The 25,512-nt window shown below is 30.2% G+C and overlaps 1 protein-coding gene across 1 annotated transcript in view; it reads left to right on the top strand.

Annotated features, from left to right (window-relative positions):
* Positions 1–482: 482 nt before the first annotated feature.
* LOC129233154 (CREB-binding protein-like) overlaps positions 483–25,512 on the top strand; it is a 65,371-nt gene continuing 40,341 nt past the window's right edge. Inside the window, exons 1-9 of the mRNA XM_054867223.1 lie at positions 483–592; positions 2,658–2,776; positions 13,980–14,150; positions 21,654–21,811; positions 21,918–21,998; positions 22,231–22,287; positions 23,821–23,898; positions 24,035–24,102; positions 24,244–24,391. Of these exons, the coding sequence (XP_054723198.1) occupies positions 2,690–2,776; positions 13,980–14,150; positions 21,654–21,811; positions 21,918–21,998; positions 22,231–22,287; positions 23,821–23,898; positions 24,035–24,102; positions 24,244–24,391 (848 nt within the window). The 5' untranslated portion in view covers positions 483–592; positions 2,658–2,689. The remainder of the gene's footprint in view (positions 593–2,657; positions 2,777–13,979; positions 14,151–21,653; positions 21,812–21,917; positions 21,999–22,230; positions 22,288–23,820; positions 23,899–24,034; positions 24,103–24,243; positions 24,392–25,512) is intronic.

Below are 25,512 nucleotides of genomic sequence, written 5' to 3'. Positions count from 1 at the left end.
CCTGGGACTCGTCCTCAAACACCTTCTACTCCACAATCTCAGCAAAATCAAATTCAGCCCCCACCACAACTGCAGCAATTACAAACACATAGTTCTTTGCAATCACAGCCCACAGTACTTAATGTTGAAGATAGTAATGATGATTTCAAACCAATAACTCTTTCTCAGGAGGAAACTATTACATCTGGGAGTCAGTCTGATTCTGCTCGATCAAGTCCACCAATATCTTCAGTTTCAGAGCCGGGGGGTAAAGTGTTTGCATTTGCATCTCAAAAATCTGCTGGGGAAAGTAGCTGTAGTGAAAAAATGGAAGTTGATAAGGAACCCAAAGCATCCAATGCAAGTAGCGATGGGAGTTCTGAAGTAGTAACTGAATCGAAACCTATGATAAAATCAAAGGACATTAAACAAGAACCTGTTGATGAGGGAACATATCCTAGCGGGAAATCAATAAAAGAGGAACCGGTCATTCCAAAAGAAGAACCGTCAACACCACTATCAACGCCAAGTATTAATGAAAATGCCGAAGCTAAGCCTGATTCATCTAGTGAGTCTTCTCAACCACCTCCTAAATTAAGACCAAATAAAAAAAGTGAGTCCATTTTTATTATAGTAGGGTTTGGGTTGGCCAAGACTGGGAAAATCTCAAGGTATTTAGTATGTTACAATATTAATATGGTTTCCAAGTTTTGTTCATTTTACATGAAGACCTGAGACAGATGGCAGTCAAGAGTATGGGGTCAATGCTATCCTCCATAGTTTGAAAAAACCTGGCTGGCACTTGTTTGCCCTAATTTTTATGGAGACTAGGGGCTTATCCGAACAGACTTCTAGCAACTGTGTCCTGATACGATGTAAATATTTTTAGAGCGATCTTTCATCTTAATTGAGAAATTTCAACATTTGTCTTTATTCTGTTTGTTTTTAAGGGTCCATATAGTAATAGAGAATATACAGACTCTGTCAGCCTAATAGTAATGAAGAGATTGTTCCCTAATAGTTCCACTGGATAGTTAAAATTAATTCACCACTTGACTGTTTCTTGAAATTTTTTTGGGGGTCATAAAAGAGTCTCCTATGCACTGAGTCATTTACAAAATTCCTTCGAGCTGTTAGAGACAAAAGTTCTCATACATAGCCAATGTTACCTTTCTAGTCATTTAGTTTTCTACTTTTGATTGGTCACATATATATATTTTCCAAATAAAAACAAAACTAGATTTTAACATATGCAAAGGATTATTTTAGATTTGAAATACTTCAAAAGTAATTATTTTTTTAGTTGTGGTCTTAACTTGTCTATGTTTTTAGAAGCAGGTTTTCAACCAGCCTGATCAAGTAACTAGTAAACTACTTAAAATAAGTTAACTTTTTTTTTTTTTTCACATTTCAAATCTCTTATATTTCCAAAAAAATTTCATCTGAAATTATGTCTGAACAACAGGGTGTTCCAAAAAGAACAGTCCAGTTCCATAAAAACACTAACTAATATATCAATTTCTTTCACAAGTGTTTGAAGAAATACTCTCTTTAGAAGAAAGAATAGCCTATCGTTATCTGGAAACTGGATGGTGAAACCTGAGAAGAGGTGTGTCAGCTTTACCAGCGAAAATACAGAAAACATCTAACAAATCCGTGCTATGACACGCGGGGTTTGTCAGGTTGAACTTCATTAAATTCTTATTTTTATATGTTCCTTGTTCTGTGCATTAATTGGTTCCATTTATATAACATGCTGATCATGAAAATGGATCATTTATTTTTGGAACACCCTGAATTTATGAAAAATTGAGGCCTCTTCACATAAAAACATATAATATAACGTATAATAAACCTAAAGTATAATAGTTCACAAACATGCAACTAAAAGCATTAATGTTTTATTTGTAACAGTTTTTAATTAAGTGCTACAAAGTAACAATATGAGTTAGAAACTAACAATTTTGAAATTTAATAGCCAACTATAGAGCAGAACACTTGTTTTAATGCAAATTTTTTTAAAAAATATATATCTCAGGAACTCTGGGCGGAGCGCTTCGGTAAAAAAAAAAATTTTTTTGCCTTTTGTTAAAGGAAAAAAAAAAGATGTTTAACATAGTAGTTAGTCTGTTATGGTGATCTTTTTTAAATTTATAATAACTAAAAGTTTTGTAACCATATTATGTACAACTCTTTTTTTGGTTTAATATTTAATGTTATTTTAAAGCTAGTTGGGCCCTCAGTCTGTTTTGATGGAATTGCACTTTGATGAACCACTTAGTCCTTTTCCTCATTACATTTGAGGGCTGTTATTCTGAATTGCACTGTGGGTTTGGTGGAAGGTCAGTTGAAACTGTATCTTAATCAGTTTAGTACAAAAGGCTAGATGAGGTATCACATGAGAACACGACTATAAAAATTATTTAGTGTGCAAAATTGTTTTAAGGAGATACTCAGGAAATAAGTAGCTAAAATGAAGGATAATTTGCTTTAACTTGAATTTATTGCAAATTAAGTTTTGAAAATTTGCAATGAATTTTATAACATAATTCAAATATTAATTTTTGACAATATATTTTATATTATACATTAGTTCAAAGGGTTGCTTACAGCCCTGCTTCTTTCATTAAAATTACTTAATATTGACTTGTTGCTTTAAGGAATATTTTGTTTCCTAGCTTTTAAACCTGATGAGTTAAGACAAGCTCTGATGCCTACTTTGGAAAAACTTTATAAACAAGATCCTGAATCTCTTCCCTTTCGTCAACCAGTTGATCCTCAGCTTTTGCAGATACCTGTAACTATATTTTTGCATTATAAATGTATAGGCTTTTTTTTTTTTTTTTTTTTTGGAGAAAAAAAATTTTTTTTTTTTTAATTACTGTTGTGTAATGTAGAAACATGTCACAATCAGAACTTAAATCAAAATTACAATTTTAAATAGTTCATAGAATCTTAAAAAAGCATGCATGCTTGCATGAGTTATTTAATCCCTCAAATAGTTCAACTTTTTTTTCAGTTAAATGTAGTTTTAAAATATTTAGTAATGGGAAATGTTTTCTTTTTTCTTTTTTTTTTTGAACTGGATAAGAATTTTAAGAATTTTTAAAAATCATTTAATGGAAAAAATTAAAAAAAAAATCCTTTTCTTTTTCACCAAATTTCATACATCCTTTGTAGCTTCTATATATTTAATAATTCTCTGAATCCTGTATTTGTTTGTACTTTTTATTTTAATCACTTAAAGTACCTAAAATTTTCTTTTAATCTGCGCCATAACTAGTCAAAACTCAACTAACATTGTTGCATTAGTAAGTTTGTCGATCTCTTTATCTAAAGGTGCATGAGTAAGATCTTTTTAACATTTTCTTAGCGGTTTGAAAGCTAACAATTTATGTTTACATTCATTGAATGTTATTTTGGAGAGCTTATAAAACAGCTTGATTTTAAGTAGAATATTAGAGCTTTTTATATTATTCTTGTATTTAAATTTAAACTGAAATGTTAAAGCCTGTTAAGTTGGCTTATAAGCTGTCCAAAGAATGGGTTGATTATTATTAATTTTTTCCTGTTACCTGCATATAGTTTGCTGCTTGAAATAACTTTAGTAATATTGCTTTGTAATGAATGCATAATAGCAATATCCTTCCATTCAACTGTCTGCATTCATGTTGCAGATGTAGTATTCCATTCAGAAAAATCCTCATAATAAATTAACAGGATTGTTTTGGAAATATAGGTTCTTGTACTTCAATCATACTTATTCTTAATCGGTAATTTAATCTCTAGAGCTTCTTATGATGTAGGCTCCATCTTGTATCAGTCTTCTTTACTTTAATGTTTAAAAATCTTGATGGATAAGAATACTATGATTGATGATTGCCATGAGATCAAAATTATTTTCAAGTGTGGATTAGTTTAATAACTTGGCAGCAGACATTTTTCATTCTCCATTGGTCAACTAATACAAAATAGCATGGATGCAGCTTTGAAAGGAAGGTATAGCTATTTGAACAGTGTTTGCACTGTGCTAGAAGATGTAGCATCCGTGTTATATAAACCTTTATCGAAATTATGGTCTCTCCTCCTCTATTAGACAAAAGGAAACAAAGACTCACCTTCATATGTCAAAAGACAAGATACTACGGTACGGATACAGCACTCTATACCTCATTTTCATGGGAGTATTAGCTTAAGTTATCTCAGGTTTTATGACTTAAATCCTTTCAATTCCATCTTCATTATTTTATTTAAGTTTTAATCCTCCTTTCTATTGTTTAACCTTTATTTCCTGTTTAGTTTCCTTTTCTTTATTTTCTCTCTCTTTTTTTTTTTTTTTTTTTTGTTTTAACATGCTAATGTTTTCTTATGTTAATGTTTAATATATGTCATGTTTTTAAATTGTTACTTTTTTGTGTTGATTTAAGATGTTATTGCATATATGTAGTGTTATTTTTAGTAGTAGATTTTTTTTTTGCATGGTTTCTTTTGTGTGTAACTAACATTGTATGTAACTTATAAATAGTTTGTTCTAAAAATTGTGCTCAAACTGTGCTCTAACATAAAATATATTCTTACACAAAGCTTTCAATTTCATCAAACTTTATTCTTTTTTCCCTTTTTTTTCTGTCTAACCTCTTGTTAACTATTGTTAAATTTCAAATCATTATTGAAACTGATTGTGGCATGTTTGTTGTTCCTTTTTACCTGTTGTTTTTACATATTTAAAAATGCGTTTCAGCATTTAAAACTGCATCATAACATTTTCGATTCTCTGTGCTTCTTCATTCTTTTCTTTTCTATTACTTTACAGTAATATTTCAGTCTTCTCCATTCTGTCTTGTAAAATATGTTGCATGTACTTCTGCAAAGAGGATTTGAATGTGCAATTTAAAATGAGTATTTGCTCAGTGATTTGTTTATTTCTGAAAATAAATTGTTTAAAATAATTTATAAGTCTTTGCATCTTTCAGTACATTGAAACTGGACCCTTAGAGCGTCCATATTAGGTTTTTAAAACCCTTTTAATGTGATTAAGCATTCCTTCTGATGAACCAGAAATGGTCATTAAGATTCACATTAAATGGCTGAAGCGCTTAAAAACAAAATGTGCTTGCTCATTCATTTTATTGAATTTGAATTAATCTATTAAAAGCAAGTACTTTTCAGTTTCATATTCTAAGTTTTTGTTAAAGAAAATAATGCACATATAGTAAGTGCTAAAACTTGCAAATTCAAATTACTCATGGAATTATTTTCATTCAATAATTTAGCATATATTGCATGGTTTCTGCTAACGTTACAATTATATTTAATTTGCTTAGTGCTTTATGCTTCATATTGACAAGTAGCTAAATTTTAACAAAATAGAATAATTGCATAAGAGTTGCACCGTTTATACTTTTATTTATATCCTCACTGCACTCATTATTTTTCGTTAAGTTTCTCCAGTAAAACTTTTCAGTAGTAACTTGAATTTTAATAATTTTACTTAGAGGCTCTAAACTTTTCTATTCTCATTTTCATTTATTTATTTTTATTTTGCATGGAATATAAAAAGTGATTGAATTTTTGTTATTTTCAAAACCTTGTGAATTTAAACTGTAAAGCAGTGAGTTTCGTGTTAGTGAACTAAATACTAAGGACTTATGAATAATGTGTATAATTTCTAAATGAACTATTCAGTTACTTCTATGCTTTTTCCTTTGATGTGAGATTTTATTGATCAATTTTTAAAGGCCTATTCTTTAATAACTGAAAGTCACTGCTTTCTTCATGAAATAAGATCATCATCATATCATGTTGTATATTTATGTGCAGTTAAGTTAAAATGTGGAATTTGATTTTTTTTTTAAATATATGTTTTTAAGATTACTTCAGAGCTAATCAAGCAGCAGTATTTTTTTCAGCTGTTTTGAATCATTCTATTCAGGAATTGGAATTATTTAGAAAATTTAAGTTTACAGACAATTTTGATCTGTAAAACCCTAAATCAAGTGTTCTATGATAATTTTCAACTTAATATAAGCTTGTCAATACTTGCATTTCTAAAATCTACTTTAGCTCAGTTCAAGTATGCTTTCTTCTTAGTTCATTTTTACATTGATGAACATTTCATTATTGTAGAGGCTGAATTGTTCTGCATGGCTTACTGCTTCATTTCGAGCAGCCTTATTTTGTAGTGAACCACAAAATTCTTCTTTTAAATTGTCTTTAAAGCATTTTCAAATTCCATACTTTAGCTTTTCTTGCATATCATTATTTCCTAATGAAATGAAAGCAGCAGTTTCCTAACTTGTGTTGAAGCATCATAATTATTCTATATGTAAACAGTTTATTGCTGTACGTTGAAAAAACTTTTTCGCTCATAATGCATATCACTGTAAAAAATTCCATTTCATATTCTTTTGAAAAGTAAATTCCTTTCAGATTGATGAAAACTGAAACTGCATTTACAACTGACTCTTGAAATTATATGATGCTTCTTTCAGAAAGACATCTCATACAAATAAAAGAAACGAATTGTTCTCTCTATTCAAGACAAAAACTAGCCAATTTGTTTTTGAAATTTTCCGCTTGTTTAGCTTTTAATGTGGCATGTGATTTTCATTGCTTAATATGTATTAATTTTTTACTGATCCTCTGTAAGGGATTACTAAAAGAAAGAATATTTACGCTGTTCCACCTTCAGAATTATTTCTGATGGCATGGAGTTTGGCCAAATCGATAATTGCTCATACCATCCCCCTTACCAGGACATGACTCTTCTATTTCAAACTGAAATGCTGTTCTGTGTAAATTATTACAATGTTCTGTTAACATAACGAATACCTTTGGCATACAAACATACAGTGTGGAGTTAATTTCATTTAATTTAACACTGGTGCCAGTTGGCAAACTATTCAGTTGTTGAAGATTGCTATTAATGTCAAAGACAATGTTCGCTTATTGTTGCCTTTTTGACATTGGAAAATTAACATTTTACCCTTCCAATTCTTTATTTCTTTTGAGAAATTAAAACTGTTTAGTTTTTGACAGAAAATCTGATTCTATTCTTTGAGCAATGCTGTAGTTTTTCTTGCTATTGATTGAAGTTTCTCACAAAAGAAAAGAATAATACTCTATCGTTGTCTTTAGCGTTGCCAGTGTATTTGTACTAGTAAGAGGTAAAAATATTTAGGAGTTCATATCTCCTCCTCCCATGGACCATGAAACTCAATGTCTATTTTCAGTTTCTGGGATTTAATGAGATTTCAAGAGTCAACTATAGTAACAAATTTTAAATTCATTCCAACTGTTTTCCTTCGCTAAATTAATTTGATGTTAACATTGTCCAAAATTCTCAAATCAGTAGTTATAAATATTTTGATCTTACTGGTAAAAGATGCTTCATTAATCAATTTATGAAACTGCTTAAAGTAGTAATTGGAGCCTAAAAAAATTATTAAGTATAAATATTGCATGAAGTATTAAACCTCAGTCTTTTTCTTTTGCTGTGTTTTGCTTGTTATTCATGGTATTAATTTATAAGTTGACATCTTTTCTCTCTTTTTTAAAAGTGTAGAACAATCTCTAATTTGTTGATGATACTAAAAGGTATTTTGTTATTGTATTATGTAATGAATGATGATTCAATAATGAATATTGTTCAAAAAATAACTAAATACACAACCAATTCAAACAATCAATCCATACCTGGTATGTAGCATTTGCTTTCTTGCTAACTTTTATGAAATGACATGTTAAAATTCATTTGTAGAATTAAGGGAATGTAGCTGCCAAACTGTTCCACTTTTTTCCATAATATGATTTTGAAGTGCAGCACAGTAGTATTTTAACTTCATTGCAGTCTTTCCAAGATCTAGTTGAAAACAACTGAAACAATGAAAAATGTGAATTAATACATTGCCTCTCATGATTTAATGTTAGTGTTAAGAAATTTACTATTAATGAAGTTAAGAAAACATTCCAGTATACAGGTTATGTTAAATTCTCCTTAATCAAGTTATTCAAGAATTCAAATAGATTGTTACAAAAAAAAAATTAATAAATAAAAACTTTGTTTCATAAATTGCATTAAATAAAATGTCATTTGCTTATTTCTTTATGTAACCCATTTTTATTTTTGTAAAAAATAAATAGTTCTCAAGGAAAGTGGCATTTTCGAAAAGGTTAGAATAGTTCAATTCAAATCAAGCATTTTCTTCTGAAAGGTCTTTCAGTTTTTGAATGCATTCTTCTGTGAGCTGTGAAGGAGTGAAAATTTTTTATTTTGACGACTCCTTTTTAGCTGAGAATTGAATTGTTTGGATTTAAAAAATCTGAAAAGTATCATGCTAATGAAGAATAAAAACAGCATTATATACTGTCAGTTGCTGCCAATTCATTTCCATAAATTTGTGTTGTGAAGTTCTATAATAAACAAATATGTCCATATCGAAAATTTTTTTATACTTTTTAATAGCTCCATGGAAAAATTGTTATTTTTGAGCATTTTACAATACCTTGTTAACTTGTCTGCATGATACTTAAAACTTAGGCATAAAACTAATTGCAAGAAACTTTTTTTTTTTTTTAGTTGACATAACTTTGATAAACTGTTCTACTTTTTGACCATGGGAAAAGTTTAAAAATTACATTATTTTTTGAAAACAAAATTAGGAAGTTACCCTTCACTCTCTGGCCTATGGTTATCAATTTTGCTCGATCAAAACTTCTTTGTTTTTGATAAATATTCTTTTTTTTTTTTTGTTTTTTTTTAATAAAGCACATTTTTAAAACTTAGTTAAGACCAGTTATGATGGCATATTATATAATATGCCATCATATTTTATTTCAATACTAGAAATTTGCAGTTACCAAAGAATGTTATAAACAACATAACCAATGAACCAATAAAATGCAGTGCACAGATTGAATGAACAAGATGCATTAGAGACAGATTCAGAGTCTTTAGCGTCTTTGAAAACCAAATTAAAAAGAAAGAAAACTTAACTACATCATTTTTTTAAGCTTTTTACGTAAATGGACTGTCAAAAGCAACATTTCCTATATTTAAATTGGTTTTTAGATTTCATCTTTATCGTCTGTGTAAAATTCTATGAAATACAATAAAGTTTTTACAGCACTGATTGCATCAGGCATTTCTGATTCATGTTCCTCTTCATTGTCTTCATTCACTAAACACAATCTCTATATCAGAGGGTGTTCATCATGTACAGCACTTGTGACCCAATATCTTATTGAGAAGTAACTATTTGGATATATTCTGCATTTCAAGCGTATTTAGAATTGTACGTTTTTATCTTGGGAAGTCAGCTGAGAACTAATTTCTTGGAAGAAAAAAAAAAACTTTTCATTCTTTACAAAAGCCACAATCTAGTGACTAAAATATTTTCCAAAATACCATTTGAATCTAACCATGTTTGATTTTTTGCAGTTGAATTTTGAGGAAAAAACAAAACAATGGTTCATGAAAAATTAAATTATCCACTGGAAAGATATACACTGCAACTGTCTTAAGTTTAAAGAAATTTCTCTTTTCAATTTACAGCTCATTGAACTGGCATATTTTCTTAGCTTAAAAATCATGCCTGTTGTTCTTTTCCTTATTGTTGCAGAACTTGGTTGCTCACAAAACAAAACAAAGAAGAAAAAAAAATACAAAGTTTCCTCTGCAGGTTCTTGTGTTGAATATACCTATTTCATCACAATTAAACATACGTTCTTTGGTATCATTGAGTTTTTTTCTAAGCCACGCTTTTTAAGCCATTACTCAGTAGCTGCTGTTAGCATTTCAGCAGTTTCTCCACATATTGAATCACAACTGATATACTAAAATTTTTTTGTCCTGTAATTTTTCTTTAGCCTCCAATGGTATTAAATCATTTTTTCATCTATCTTCTGAGATTTCTCATTTTCGCAAATGTTCATTGTTTGAACAAGCAAGTTAAGTGTTTAGTCCAAAACGTGTTCATTTTCATGGGGAAATGAAACAGATTTTATTGTTATACCAAGAGCTCTGGTGCCCTGAACTCTCACAATCCATGGCGTCGGTAATCCTCATTTAATATATACAGCAGGGGACATGTTCCAAGACCTCTTGGGTAAGCGAGATTTTTTGTTGTGAAAAAGGGTATGAATATGACCTTTTAATCAACATACACAATTATTTTAAATGCTTATAAACACTCTCAACTTGTTTTTTTTGGCATTCCTTGAGTATGTGACAATGTTTCCCATATAAAAAACTGAATTTAGACTATTAAAAAACAAAAAAAAAAAAATAATACCCTGCGCTATTCAACATTAAGTATGTACTCTTACATGCACAAAAACAATTATAAATTGCAGAGAGAGACAAAAAAGTACACTGTGTAGTAGTAATAATAATGAAATTCAGCTACTACTGTATATACAGTAGTTAAAATGGTAAAAATTATAATTAAAAATGTGAAGATTATGGTGGTAGGTGCTGTGCAGGTAATCAGATAATCAGTGTTCTGCATATCGAGGATCTTGCCTTTTTTTAACTGTGAGAAACTTTCTCTTCCTTAGCTTTAAATGGGTGAAATTATATTTCATCAACTTTCTTATTTAGATTGAAAAAAATGCACGAAAAATGCTGTGAGTGGTTATTTGTAAACACTAACAAAGCCATGTTTAGACTAGTATGATGTGGGAACTTTCACTTTCAATGATGATAAAGGGATGAAAGTCCATTCACAAAACCAATAGTAAGTAACCAATAACAAAGGATACTCCCTCCCTCGATTCCCTTCCAAAAACTTTGGTGTTACAGGCAATGAATTTGTGTTAAATTCCTTACTGTTAACTCTAGTTATAGCCATTTTGTGTAAGTCGAATTGCGTGGTAGTGAAAGTCCAGTGTATATGCCTTTCTATAAATGTTTTTAATTTACAATAGGCACCAACTGTAGACATTGTAAAGAAAATAAATTGCAAGTAAGAATTAAATATATTTGATTGGAACACTCTCTGGCTAATCATTGCATAAGCTTGTTTTCGTACCAAGTGTTGCACTTCTTCCTTTGATTGCTTGCCTTTGTTTCTGGATGGTGATACTTAGGATCAAAAGTAGATTAGAATTTCAAAATTAGGCTTTTTTGTTCAGGTCACTTTAATATATGAAAGCAAAAGTCAGGCCTTTGTGCATCTCAATCTAGCCTAAGTACTAAATTAATTCATTGTACAGGATTTCACGAGGATTCAATGCTATGCTTTAAAAGTGAAAGAATGCTACATCCCAGGTATGCTATGAGCAATAAGAGCTTTATTATCCTTGCAATGTTGCTGTGTCCTGTGTCTAAACTTTTGATTTTATTTTAACCAAGTTTCTAATTTGTTAAAATTTTACAAGTAAAAGCACAGCAAAAAAAAAAGTTTTTTTGTGTTAGGTTTTTGTAAAATATTTAACATAATTTTTCAATATTACATTTTTAACCCTCCAATTAAAGGCAAGTTTGTGCTTAATGGTAGCCAAATTGACTGCAAGTTCTTGTCTGAGACATTCATGAGCACTGAAAATTTACTTTTGGAAAAATTCTATTGTGTGTCATTCGTAAGAGTTGAGGTGAAAGGCACAATTTTGCCTACTAAAATACAAAATATAAAGAAAACAAAATGCGTACTTGCCCGCGATTGTGGGGTTAAAACATATATTGTTTAACAATTTTCTTCTTGAATTTAAAAGTTCTGGGAATTAAAGCATTTCTGTTTGAATTTAAATTTAAGGTAGATAAAAATATAGCAATATCATTGAAAGTGCACATAACAACGAATTTGGGATTTAAAATATGTTATTGTGAAATACTGACACAATCCAGATATGCCTGTGAAAGACATGTGATTATGGTTACTTAATATTTAGAACACACATTAAAAAGAGAAGATGCAGCTTGAGAGGCAAAAAGAAGTGGCAAATACTTTGCTCTGTTGTTAAGGTCACATGTAGTGTTTAGAAATAAGAATTTAAATACGAAAATGAAAATCCTACATGCTTATTTTTTATGGATCAAACATGCATCACATTATAAAACAATTTTATTCAATAGAAATTAACTCATACAGGCAGGGCTTATTTTCTAACAAAAGAAGTTTCAGAGCTCTATGATCTTCATGTATTAATGGCCTGAATTTCATAGATTATGAGAAAATACGCATAAAATTGAAAAGACATGTAAGGAGTTAAGCTCTAAAAAAATTTATGCTTGCAACATTACTTGGTAGGTACTTGCAATACTAGAAAATAAAGAATTATTTCTATTGATTGTTAAAAACTTTTAGATTATTACTCACACTCATAAAGAAATTGTCTTTGAAAAATAAACTATTGCAGTCTTTGAAAATTTTACACTCAACTGCAAGGATGAGTTGAGACACACTAGTAAGACTGAGAGTTATTAAAAATTCTGTAAAAGAGTATTTCTGATGTGAAAAGTTACTAAAGAGGTTCAATCCTGCCAAAAAAAAAAAAAAGTTTTTTACTCCTAGCCATGATTGGAGAAGGAAATAAGATATTAAAACAAAAGTATATCACTGATATTCTGATAAGACAAGCACTTATTGATATTTGCAACCTATCATTTCAGAGGTTTTCGAAATGAATCTAAAAACCATGCTGCTATTTATTTATTTATCTTTTGCTTTCAAGGCAAATGTAAACAATTTCCCTGATTTTATCACATTCATATCCTTTTAGTTTTGTTATTATGAGGACTAAATAGGAAAGAAACATGTATATACTTGGTGCTATTCGAAAATGGCACAGAATTAATAAATCGATCTTAGGTTTAAAAATCTGGTTATCAGAATCAAACATTTAATCACAAAACGTAAGGAACTAATAAGAGCTCTATAAATTAAGAAAAGTGCTCTGTATTTTTTTCTAAAACTAAATACATCTATATGATGTAGGCAATTAAATTGTTTTGACAGTTGTTGTTGAAACAACTATGCATTATCTTATCTACAGATCTATTTACATTTCTAAAAGTTACATTTGAGTAAGTCAAATTAGTCTGAGATACCTGCGATCTCAGAGGGAGGGTGATTATAAGTTGATAATGATATGTTAATTCAATTTGATAAAGTTGTCATGGCCTTTAAAAAATTATTAAAATATGCTAGAGGCTGTTGTTGAAACAGACTTTTTTAAATCAGCGAACTTATCTCCAGCCGTTTTACACCAATAGTCTGTAACTTATAAAGAAACGTTACCTATCATAGATGAGCTCCCCACCCCCACACACAGAAAAAAATGACAATGAGAAAAGTTAGTTACTAATTTGAGACTTGGAGAGAAAACTGCACACTAATAGGAAAAAGAGTACTCCTCGACTAAATGCTGTGTTACAGCAAGATAATCTAGTGCAATTAATTATATTATAACAAAATTGCTGTGCAAATGCTGTCATTCACCAGAGAAAATCTCCCTCTGCCAGCTATCAGTCTTTCACAGTAACATATTCGTGCATCCATTCAGCAGAGATGCTCTAATTCTATATTATTTTCAATTTTTTTAAATTGAACCTTTATGTTAACTGGAAATGTACTTCATCTCTTCTATGCTCATACACATTGTTCTCCATCTTCTCTCTCTTTAAAATTTGTGTGCTTTCCCATTAAGTGTATTAGAGTCTGTATTTTAACCCAAAAAATGTTATTTGATCCTTAAAAAAAAGCCTGTTATAGTCAAGTTTGTTTTGTGTAACACTATTGCATTTTTACTGGCAAAAATTGATGCAATAAAATATCTAATTAATTCCACTTGCTTTGTTGTTTTTAGATTTTTAAAGGATTATTTATTTTATTTTTGCTCAGTTTTTAAATTTTTAATAGAAAAGATGTAAAGGATGAAGTACATTTCAGCTATTAGTGTGATAATTATTGTTTAGTAGACTTTAAGTATGTTGGAAATACTTTGTGTGGTTCTATGCTTTTATATTTAATTAGTTATACGTTTGTAAAAAATTCTTATAGGATTATTTTGATATCATTAAGAGGCCTATGGATCTGTCAACCATTAAGAGAAAACTAGATACAGGACAGTATCAGGATCCTTGGCAGTATGTTGAAGATGTGTGGTTGATGTTTGACAATGCTTGGCTATATAACAGAAAAACTTCTCGAGTATATAGACATTGCTCAAAGGTAACTATTTAAATATATCAATTTTCATGTTTTAAGGTACTTAAAAATATAGTACAATCAACGGTTCCGACCTGCTTTATTCGATTATACGGGGAATAAAAGAAATATATTTTTAAGCATTTTGTAGGTATTATATTCATTATTACTACAGTAAATCATAAATGGTTCTTTGTTACTTAAATATAGACATGAATTTCATCAAAATTAAGACATTTAATGTTTTTATGTCAAAGATAAAAAAAAAAAAACATGGACAGGTGTCCCTCGTATAACATGGTTAATTCGTTCCGTGTAGTATCAAAACTGTGTTATATGAGACTTTTTTTAAAATAACATTTTTGCTTATTTTTAATATTAATTATGTATGTGGGTGAGAAAAATCAGGTTAAGATGTATTGTGTTATATCGAAACCGTGTTATACAAGACTTAAAAATAATTTAAATCAAGGGATGTGTACTGTGTTGTATCGAAACTAAGTTTTATAAAAACAAAGTATAGAATTCGAGTTATTATCAAAAATTAACAAAATGTCTTAAACAAAAGTGAAATTCCATCTTTTATAAGTATAACTTTCGTGTTGTATCAAAACCATGAAGCATTAAATTCAAATCTTGTACCGTGTAATATCAAAACCGTGTTATAATAATCGCAAATTTGGTACTATGTGATATATCGAAACCGTGTTGTAGAAGTTCCGTGTTATACGAGGGACGCCTGTACTAACATATGTGAATACATAAAAAATTTACATTTTCTTAGTTTTATTTTTTTTAAAGAACTCTTCCTCAATTTTATCAGCGTTTTGGTTTATTCTCAAATCCTGAGTTTAGAAATCCCTAATATTTTCGCAATCATCCCTCTGCGATTTTTCTTATTTGTAATTGCTTCCAAAATTTTTAACGGAATGTATAAGCTTACGTCGTTCCTTGCTGCATTCATTTTGCTCCACAATCAGTTCGAAGCAGAGCTGAAAATAAATAGTCAACCAATTTCGGCAAATACTTTTCCTCGTCACACCTCAAACCAAGTTCATTGACAAATTGTCTCTTCCTAGAACAAGGACTAAATAGCCATGGGAACCACTTTCTACACAGAAAGTGAGTTCCTAGAGGCATTAATGGGACAAGACAGGACTAGAGCCAATCAAAGACACATTTTAAGCCCAGTCACTGCATATGGTTGATTGTTTATAATCGGCCAAATTTTGCCGTTTAACAAAATATTTTTTTTAAATAAAAACTTTTTCAGCATACCTTCAACAAGAAACTATGATGAAAACATATATGAACAATAAATAAACATTATTTTAGAATTGCAGTATCAAAGATTACCGAGTAAAAACAAATAATTTAGAAAGTGCATAAAACTGAATGAAATATTTAAGAATAATTCTCACAGCTGAATCACATGACACTATAAAGAATAATTAAATTACAGGACTTTTAAATTGGAATGCAAAACATATTTATCTCCCCCTTTACCTGCCTTGCAACTGCTTTTTACAAGTTATTGATATTATTTCTATTTATCTTTTGAAGGACAGAATTGTAACAGTAATAAGCAAATGTGTTTATGATCTCACTAGAACCTCCCCTTAACTCTCTCCAATGAAAAAGAAAAACTCCCAAATGCTTTTGTTTTATTTTGTAATGAAAATCAGGATCATATCCTAAAGTTAAAAATGATACCCTAACCCCAACTGTTGGTGACACAACTTGGTTATTTGTTCAGTTATTTTGTTCCTCAAAACTAAACATATGATTATATCATACAACAATTTAAATTTAATTTTTGACTCGACAAATTAAAAAAAAAAATGATGTAAAAAAATATCTACATACTTTACTATTATTATTTTTTTACAAACTGATGGTTGAAGTAATATTTTTTAAAATTTTTATTTTGAGCAAATATGCCAATATGGAATTTTATCGAATAATCACACATTTGGAAGAAGAGTGTCACAATACAAAGAAACAAAATTTTACAGGAGAAGAGTTTGAAGTTTCTCTTGCTTTAAGAAAAGTAAATTTGCTGTGCTCTCTGGTGGTTAATATTAGAGCAAAAAATCTGTCATTTTCGAAAGAAAATAATGTCATTTGAAGCGCTTTAAGCGGAAAAAAAAATTGTATCGTGGCTCTCTTCTTCCAATATATACAATGTTGCATTATGTTTCATGAGTCAATACTTTTCCCCTTTAGAATAGTGCTTTTAGATAGCCTTATATTTTTAATAATAAATAAAAATTGTGGATTAAATGGCTACTAACAATTTAAAAATAAATTTGATTAAAAAAATGCTCCTAAATTTGCCTGCTGACCACAGGCTGCCCCTAATATTTTTAAGTTTTCATGTCTTAGTTAACATTATGTGATTTTATTAACATTACTATGAAAATTTGCTGAAAAAAATTGCGTGAAGTGTTGAAATTATTTTTGGAAAATTTGGAAAGAGGAGAAAAATAGTCTTTCAGAAATAAATTCACTATTCGTAAAGTCAAAAAAAAAGAAGAAGAAAGAAAAAATGTGACAGAGGAATTGATAGCATTAAAAATCTTCATTATGATCATTAATGGGCCAGAGTTGATTATCAACAGCCGATTAATCAGTAATAGGCCAATTTTGCTTATTGGTGTATACCTACTCCTGATGGATTTTACCACCAAAGGTAGGATTACAGCTAAAGGCCAATTAATAAGATTACGCTCTTTTGTGCTTTGTTAAAAGTGACCTTTTGCAAGAAAGAGATGTAAAATTCAACTTGAAACAAAGAGTTTTGCTCAAGAAATATGAATATTTTTGCAACTAAGCGGGGAAATTTAACAATAGTACTATGGGATTTTTTTTTTTTTTTTTTGTTCCACAGATTTATATTCCTATAAGCAGGGTATTCGATTATCTGTTACAAGATTAAATGGGGACGACTGTTACACATTTGGCTGAATGTTTCATTTTTAATGAAGTAAATGAAATTAATCAAGGAAGTATATAATATACATTGGAAACGTCAATGAGTTTTTCTAATAATCTGTCCATTTGGTTACTCTTTTCAATTTTCTTAATGTTTTGTTTCCGATAAAGCCATCAAAGAGAAAAACTTTGTTTTTTGTCTATCAAAATCAGCTATAAATTGTCTCCTTATGAGTTTTTACTCTGTTTCAGCATCAGTAAATGTGTTTACATTTATTTATTGCTCAAAAAGGTGAAAATGAAACCTGCCTGGATTTTAAGTACAACTACTTAGCTTGGGTTTTAAATAAAATGCAATTTTCTTGAAAACTTTATATTATGACACAGCACGATGATTTAGGAAAAGTCAAAGAAGGATTAAGTTAGTTGAAAATACAGAGAAGCAATTTAGCTTGGGTTCAAATTGATCCCTCCCATAATTCTAGTGTCAAAAAGCATTAACTGTAAAAATGAAGACATAAAATGAAATAGTAAGAATTATAGTTAAGTTCTAACAAGCCAAACAGCTAATGTTCAACCTTGTGTGAGGCATTGCTTCATCCAAGGGCGGATCCAGAAATTCTTTATGGAGGGGGCAATTTGTTTTTTACTTACTTCTTACTACCTATCTAATTTGCGTACTTCCTGGAGGATTGATTCATCATTTTTATTTCAATCAACTAAAATAAAGGGATTTATGGGGGGGGGGGGGGGCAGGAGATCCCTATCTATGTCAGTTTGTTTTGTGTTTCAAACTTTAATTGCGTAATAATTCTTGTGGGAATATTTTGAAAACAATTCCTTTTAACATCATCGAAGGTTGTCTAAAATTGCTCCTTTATTTTCTTCTTGCCGCTTCAGTTTGAAACGATGACTAGAGGAAAGTCCCTGAACTCCATTTCTTCTTTTAACACTACTTGACATGGCCTACACTTGCTTTAAATTTTTGCAAAATGTTTGAGGGGGGAAGGGGTAGACCTACCCCCAAACCTCTTCTCCTAACCACGGGTGCAGAATTTGTCCGATCCGGCGGTCTAGGATCGGGGGAAATTTGAACCTTCTGGGGAAAATTTTGCAGATTCGATTTAAAAAAAAAAAAGAAAAATCCATTTTTTTTTCTGCAAGTGTATTTTGAATGCATTTTCTTTTGCATCACCACTTTTTGTATTTTCATCAACTATTTGTTGGATAATAATTTACATTTAAAATAAATGTAGATATGATATTTTAATTAAAACTTACATGCATTTACTTAATTTGCTGTTTAGATACTGAGTTCTAAGGCTACTAGTTCATTCTATTAGTTTTAAAGATTAATTGCTTTTTTTTCCCCCAAAACTATCTCTACCTATAGTAATAAGAATGAATTTTTATCTGAAACATATAGCATATTGTAAAATTTTGTGGAAATTTTCATACAGATTGGGGGAAATGTTGGTGTTAAAAACATTTTCTGCACCCCTGCTCCTAACATCACTGTAGGTTGTCTACCTAGGAGTTTCTGGAAGAGAGTTTTAGTTTTAAGCCTCATTCTTTCTCCTAACGTCAAAAAAGATGGACAACATTTGTGGTTTTAGGACTTGGATTCCGAAACATTGTCAGTGCAGACTTCCTTGATGGAGGGACGATCACCCCTCTCTTGTATCATCATATTGCTAAACCCCTTTGCTTGGCTTCATAATATTGATAATGATAAGTCAATAAACTTCAGATATAGAAATTAAAAGAGATATTGTTATATTTTCCATGGGTATTATTTATCAACTTTTTAGATTTATACATTGACTATTAGTTGTTGAAAAGAATTAGATATGATTTAAAGAATTAATTAGATTACTTGACAGAAATTGAAATTGTTAATAGGTAGTAAGAAGTACATTTTGTCTTTTCATAGCTTAGAAAATAATTTAAAACATAACTTTATCTCAGTACAGTTTCCCCTTAACTTAATAAGTTACCGCTTAGGATTATAATACAGTCCAACTCGCTTATAATAAGCCATGATTCAACAAGAACTCGTATTTAGCAAGGAAATAAAAATTTGTTTGGTGCAATGTTAATTCTAGGAGAGCATAACTCATTTTTAACAAGCAAACTGCTTAAAACTAGCAATATTTTTGGGATTCATAAATTCCTTTTTGAAAAACTTCCATAAACATTTTAAAGTTAGCAATAACCCGTAAATAATGAGAACAAGTGATGATGCCCCCTTTTTTTTCAACTTGTGGAGCAGAAAAGTATTTGAAAGTTATATATTTGTTGAGGAGAATGTTATCAGTTCCAAGATATACTTACGTGGACATTGTAGCTCAAACTAAATCTCATGCAGGTTTTAAAAAAATATAATGAAAGGAAACACAATATTGACAAATGTGAACAAATTTAAGCTAAACATAACAGTCCACATACTCAAGAGCTTCTTGTTTGTAGAAAAAGTTCAAACGGTTATCAAAGCCAGGGGCGCAAAAGACGATGTTATTCGAGTCCCCAAAAGATAAAAAAACAATAAGAAAGACAAAAAATATTTCAAATTAAGTTAACAGAGTTGATACTTTAAACACAAACAAAGCAAGTATGTGTGAAGTTTTATGAGTTTTCCTGAATTTGTTTTTTACGAGCACTCCTTTGTGGCAAGCAAATATTTAAATTCTTTCGTACTCATTATAAGAGTTCAACTGTATAAGCGAATAAGGTTTTTAGGAACATTACGCTGCTATAGATCATCTTAGCAGTTTTTACCATTGAAAATGGGGGTGGGGGCTGAGATTTAAAACATTAAAAAATTTTACGCACTTATAAAATTTATAAGACATTTAAAGCTTGGGGGGGGGGGAGAGATGTTTGTGTGAGCACCCATGTGTTAGGTGCTGGGGGTACCACAACAACGGATCCCCTCCCTGCATTTAAAAAGTTTTTTTTTTCTTCTATTTCTAAACTTAACACATGTGGATTTAGGCCTCATAGTAAATGCGTCTTCAAAAATGTGATCATTGGTATCAATTTTAATCATCCTTATTTTTGAATAGGTTATGAGTTAGATGTATCTTAAAAAGTGAATATTAATTTATTTCAGTTTTATCTTTCAAAAACTGGTGGTCACTTTTTCATTATTTTGAAGTCACTGAACTGCTTCCTTACTCTTGATCAACTAACTGTTTAAAAAGTGAGATATTTAAAAAGTGGAACTGTTTAAAAAATAGTTTGTCAGGGGTGTCCCCAAGGGAAGGGAAAATGGCGCAGACTGCTCCATCTAAATTCTTATAGGTGTTTAATTAGAGGGTTTTTTAAATCTCATTTCGGATAGGGGGGTGCCATTGTCCTTGAGGGAACACATGTGAAGTGAATGTAGCATAATTTAAAGTTTCATTGTTTCTCTTTCAAACTATTAAAACTGGACGATAGATTTTTGGCATTATAAAAGAATTGGAACTATTATTGGGATCATAGTCTACATTTCAAATAAATATACAGTAAAATCCCTCACTAATGGGAAATTTTTTCTGTCCCCAATAGTGGGGTGTCTGCAGGACAGGTTTAATAATGTTATTTGCCTTGGAACCAGGGAATTAAACATTCTCTGCATAAGAAGGGTGTCTGTTAGGAGGGGTTTTACTGTATATTTTTATGAACCTTTTGTAGCTATTGATGCCAAGTTGAATATTTTTCAAAAACTAAGCATTTTACTATGGTAGTTTCTGCATAAATAATTATAATAAAACATAAAATTAAAAAGAAACAAAAATAATCAAATGGAAACTTGTGGTTTAAATTAAAAGGGTTTTTGACCTTCTCTAATTGTTTAGTCATTTAAACTTTTCTTGTGGTATATATGAGCAAATATATATTTTAAATTTTATCTGTTAATTTTTTTTTTAAATTTTTTCTTATTTTGTAATAGACTATGTTATTTATAAAGTTTTGATTTATAAGAGAGGATCTTTGTAACCTCAAATTACCCTCAACATGGATTATATCTTAAAAAAACACAAAACACAAGGGGACATGATTCAGCTGTTTAAATTTATTAAAACGAAAGATGTTACGGGGTTAAAGTTTAGCACTGAAAACAGGACAAGGGGTCATTGTTTTAAGCTATTTAAATCTCAGGCTAACATGGATATTAGGAAAAATTATTATTTTAGCAGGGTAGTGGAACCTTGGAACAGCTTACCGGAAGAGGTGGTAATGAGCAAAGGAGTAGACAGTTTTAAGAGGGCCATTGATCTTCACTGGGGATTGTAAATTGACTAGGACCAGTCTAGCTGGGCCCAGAGCCTGTTGCTGGTCGTCACTTTTGTATTTGTATTTGAAAAAGCTCATTTAATTCAATTTCAGCTCTTGAAAGATGACAGAACTGCTCTTTAGTGACATATAACAAGGAAATGATTGCATTTTAATGGTCACTTTAAAAGGCTGATCGTTTTTTCTGTACTTCATATGATACAAAGTTAGCTTAGTCTTGTAGTAAGATGTATTAGGGGAATTATGTTTTTTTTTTAAAGACATGTTAGAAAAAAACGTATAAAATATTTATCATCGGTTTTTATTCCAAAGCTTGCTGAAGTTTTTGAACAAGAAATTGATCCTGTAATGGCCTCTCTTGGCTATTGCTGTGGAAGGAAGTATGTTTTTCAGCCCCAAGTTTTATGCTGCTATGGTAAACAGCTTTGTACAATCCCCAGAGATGCTAAGTACTGGAGCTATCAGAACAGGTTTGCACTTTTTATTTTACTTTTTTCTTATATTTCAAATTTAAACTATTGGAGTAAGTAGCGCTTTTACTTATTTACTTTTTTTAACATATTTTTTACTTTATAGGTATACATATTGCCAAAAATGCTTTTCTGAAATTCCTGGTGATATTGTTACGCTAGGAGATGATCCAACTCAGCCACCAACGTAAGTTTTTTTTATATTTTAAATGTATTAAACGCTGAAAGAAAAAAAAATCTAACACAAATTGTGGGATTTTTTTCAATTATGCATGTTTTTAGATCTTTTCCCTCCCTTTTTTTTTTCCTCTCCTGAAAATTTTACTAAAATCTTTTGATGCTACTAAAGAAGTGTGGATTTAACTTTTACCAAAGTGTTAATAAAACTTCTTCATGCGAAATACTTTTCACTCTTTCAGAAATATCAAGAAAGAACAATTTGTAGAAATGAAAAATGATCATTTGGAACAAGAGCCGTAAGTGGCATTTTCTTTCTCGGGCTACATAAATTGTTTTATTTATCTTAAAATTATTTGATTCACTTGTATACGTCTTCAAAACTAGATGCATTTATATAGCATTTCAAAAAAGATATTCTTATTGTGTTATATCTTATTGTGTTATATCATGTATTGTGGAATCTCAAAGCAAACATTACACGTAGTGGGAAATTGTGTCTGGTGTTGAAGATTTCAATCATTTGCATCTTCTAAATATTTTAATACTTTGGACAGTTGGAAGTTAATTAATGCTTGTTATGGAAGATAAGCTTATTTTACTTTTTCATGAAATTACTTTTTTTTTTGTAAAGATGGCTGCACTAAATACATATGTCACTTAAAATTGCTTCCCATGTTCAAAATTTCAAATCTTTTTCATCTTGTAAGTGTTTTAATATTTTGGACAATTAACAGTTATAACACATCCTACTAAAAATTTGATGATTTAAAACCAAAGAAATTGGTTCATTTACTTTGAACAGTCTTCTTGTCCCTTTCTTGTGTTGTTGTTTTTCAAAGAATGCACATGGCCAAAAGAAACATCGTCATTTGCAGCAAAAAAAGTTAGAATTATACTTTGCACATCAAAAGTCGTCAAGTTTGTAGGGGGTAGTTCAGCTTCAAATTCTAAACATTTTTTATCATCATCGCTTTCTTTTGTCCCCCCCCCCCCCCCCCAATATTTTATAACATGAATTTGAGTTGAGAGTATCTTTAGAAGCGATAACATTGGCATCAATAAATATATAATTTTCGAATGTTTCTCTATAATAAATTTTGAAAAAAGTGCTGTCAATTATTGTTCTCAAGATTTGACTCATCTATAACTTCAGATTGACTTCCAAAGCAAAAGGATTTTTTCCACAAAAGGGTAGGCTGAGCAGAAAGGCAATAGAAAATTTAGGAATCAAAAATATTGCTCACTGTTCATTAAAAGAGTTCTGCTCCCATAGATTTAACATTGTGCCAATCAAATACTCGCTAAATCCAGGTTTTCGTTTATTTAGGGCTCCTTTTAAATAAGTTCAACTGTATTTTTAAGCATATAAAAGATCTAATTCTCTCATGTTATTCATGGTGGTAGAAGGTTAAAGGTGGGTGGTAAGAAGACCTTGTGCAAGTTAGAAGACTACACTTTAACACTTAAAACTACACATATATTTTCCATTCATACTACACATTACTGTCTGAAAAAGGTTGGCAGCCCTGCTGTCAAATTCCATATCAATTGCTATCTGTTCAATAGATTAAAGGTTTTAACTCTTTCAAGACTTCCACACATTTTAGTTATGTTCCCCAATTTTTTTTTTTTTTTTTTTTTTTTTTTTTTTTTTTTTTTTTTTTTTTGAATTCTTGCAGTAATTGAGGAGGAAAGAAGCTGTGGAAATTACCCATCATATTAATTTTTCTCCTTCTACAAAATGTTGATTTATTTTGGTGATGATTTTATTTAAAATTGGTGTTGCTATATTTAGAAAAATCATTAACATTAATACTCTTTTTTTTTAGATTTGTGGAGTGCAGCGATTGCGGGCGTAAGCTCCATCAAATATGTGCTCTTCATTTTGAAGTGATTTGGCCGGAAGGGTATGTCTCTATGCATTTTGCATGCAAAATATATTTTGTCTGAATAATTGATTTTACTTTAATGAACAATGTTAACTGGCTGCTGTTAGTTTTTACAATTGTTTTTCAAATTTTACATTGTCAATATTGTTTTCAGATTTACCTGTGATAACTGTTTAAAAAGCAAAGGAAAAAAGAAGAAAGAAAATAAGTTTACATCAAAACGTAAGTTTTTCCTTGTGAAATTTTTTTGTGTCAATGGCACTAATGACAAAATCAAATGAATTGATTTCTTTTTTTTTTTTTTGAAATTCTATTGTTTTTCCTCAATTTTAACATTTTCCCCCCAACTTTCTTTTTCAACAGGGCTTCAGCAATCAAAACTCGGGCAATACATTGAAAATCGTGTGAACGGTTTTTTGAAGAAGAAAGACTGCGGAGCTGGAGAAGTTACAATTAGAGTTGTGTCAAGCTCAGAAAAGTTTGTCGAGGTTAAACCTGGTATGAGGGCAAGGTGAGGTTTAATTTTGATAACTGCTATTTAAAAATAACTTAAGAAAATAAAATATTACTAAAATCAGGGTAACTTCTGCTCTAAGACACATTTCCTACTGGATAAAATCACAGAGAAAGAGTTTGCGACAGAACGAAAATTTTACCCTTAATTTCCATTTTGGAATCAAGATGAAACGTAAAAAGTTTTCTCTCCTTAACATAGTCCTTCAATGACTAAATCCATTATGCAATCATGGCTGCTGTCCTATAACTGACTGCACCCACATGAGTTATTCAGATAATTCACTGACTCGCAGCTGCAAATGTGTTGACAGAACCAGGAAATCATAAAGTTATCATTAAATTCTATATTGGAAAACAGTTTGCAGAAATTCTATGTAAATGAGAATTTTTTCATCCATTGTCATCCACAAGTATGATTTTCTTAACCAAACATTTATAATGTAAAAGAATCTTGTTTACAATGCATGGTTTCAAATTACTTTTGATTATTATATTAAAGCTAAACAACAGCAGTCAAGCAGTAACTTACCTGCAAACAAACCATGTTTTCAATTCTCATCAAATTTAAGGGTGCTTCTTTTGTCCTTAACTACTTGAAAGAGTTTTAGCACCTTGCACTAGTCCTTTGTTGTAATTGGAAATCTGTAAAAGAATGAATCAGGGTTAAAGGGAAGATTTGGAAAAAAAAAGTAATGAATAATTGTCAAAGTATTTTCCTTTAAACTCCAATTTTTGGTATATGAACCCTTTGTTTTTATTTTTTTTATTTTTAGATAGAATTGTAACCTTGATTACATGTGTTTAAGCACTTAGATTGTGTTTATGTAGTCATGATATTTTAAGCTGGGTATAGGTTTTGTAAAGCTGTGGGGAATAGTTTTTTTTGCTTCTTGCAAAAAAAAACTATTCCCAAGTTTGTCAGAAAAACTTTCAATCCATTACTTTTGTGATTATGTCACCTGATTTTAATTAAGAGTGGCAGAGAGGCTATTTGAAGTAGTTGCTTATTATAAGGCAATTTAGCATTCAATTTATGAAGAGACATTCTATTCTATTAAGTTTCATTTGTTTGCAGTATTGATCATTCAGTGTATTATGGCATCATGGTTGACTTTT

Source organism: Uloborus diversus, unplaced genomic scaffold (genome assembly GCF_026930045.1).
Source record: "Uloborus diversus isolate 005 unplaced genomic scaffold, Udiv.v.3.1 scaffold_216, whole genome shotgun sequence".
NCBI lineage: Eukaryota > Metazoa > Arthropoda > Arachnida > Araneae > Uloboridae > Uloborus > Uloborus diversus.
Note: the sequence above shows the minus strand (reverse complement) of the source record. Positions and strands in the feature narration are given on the sequence as shown.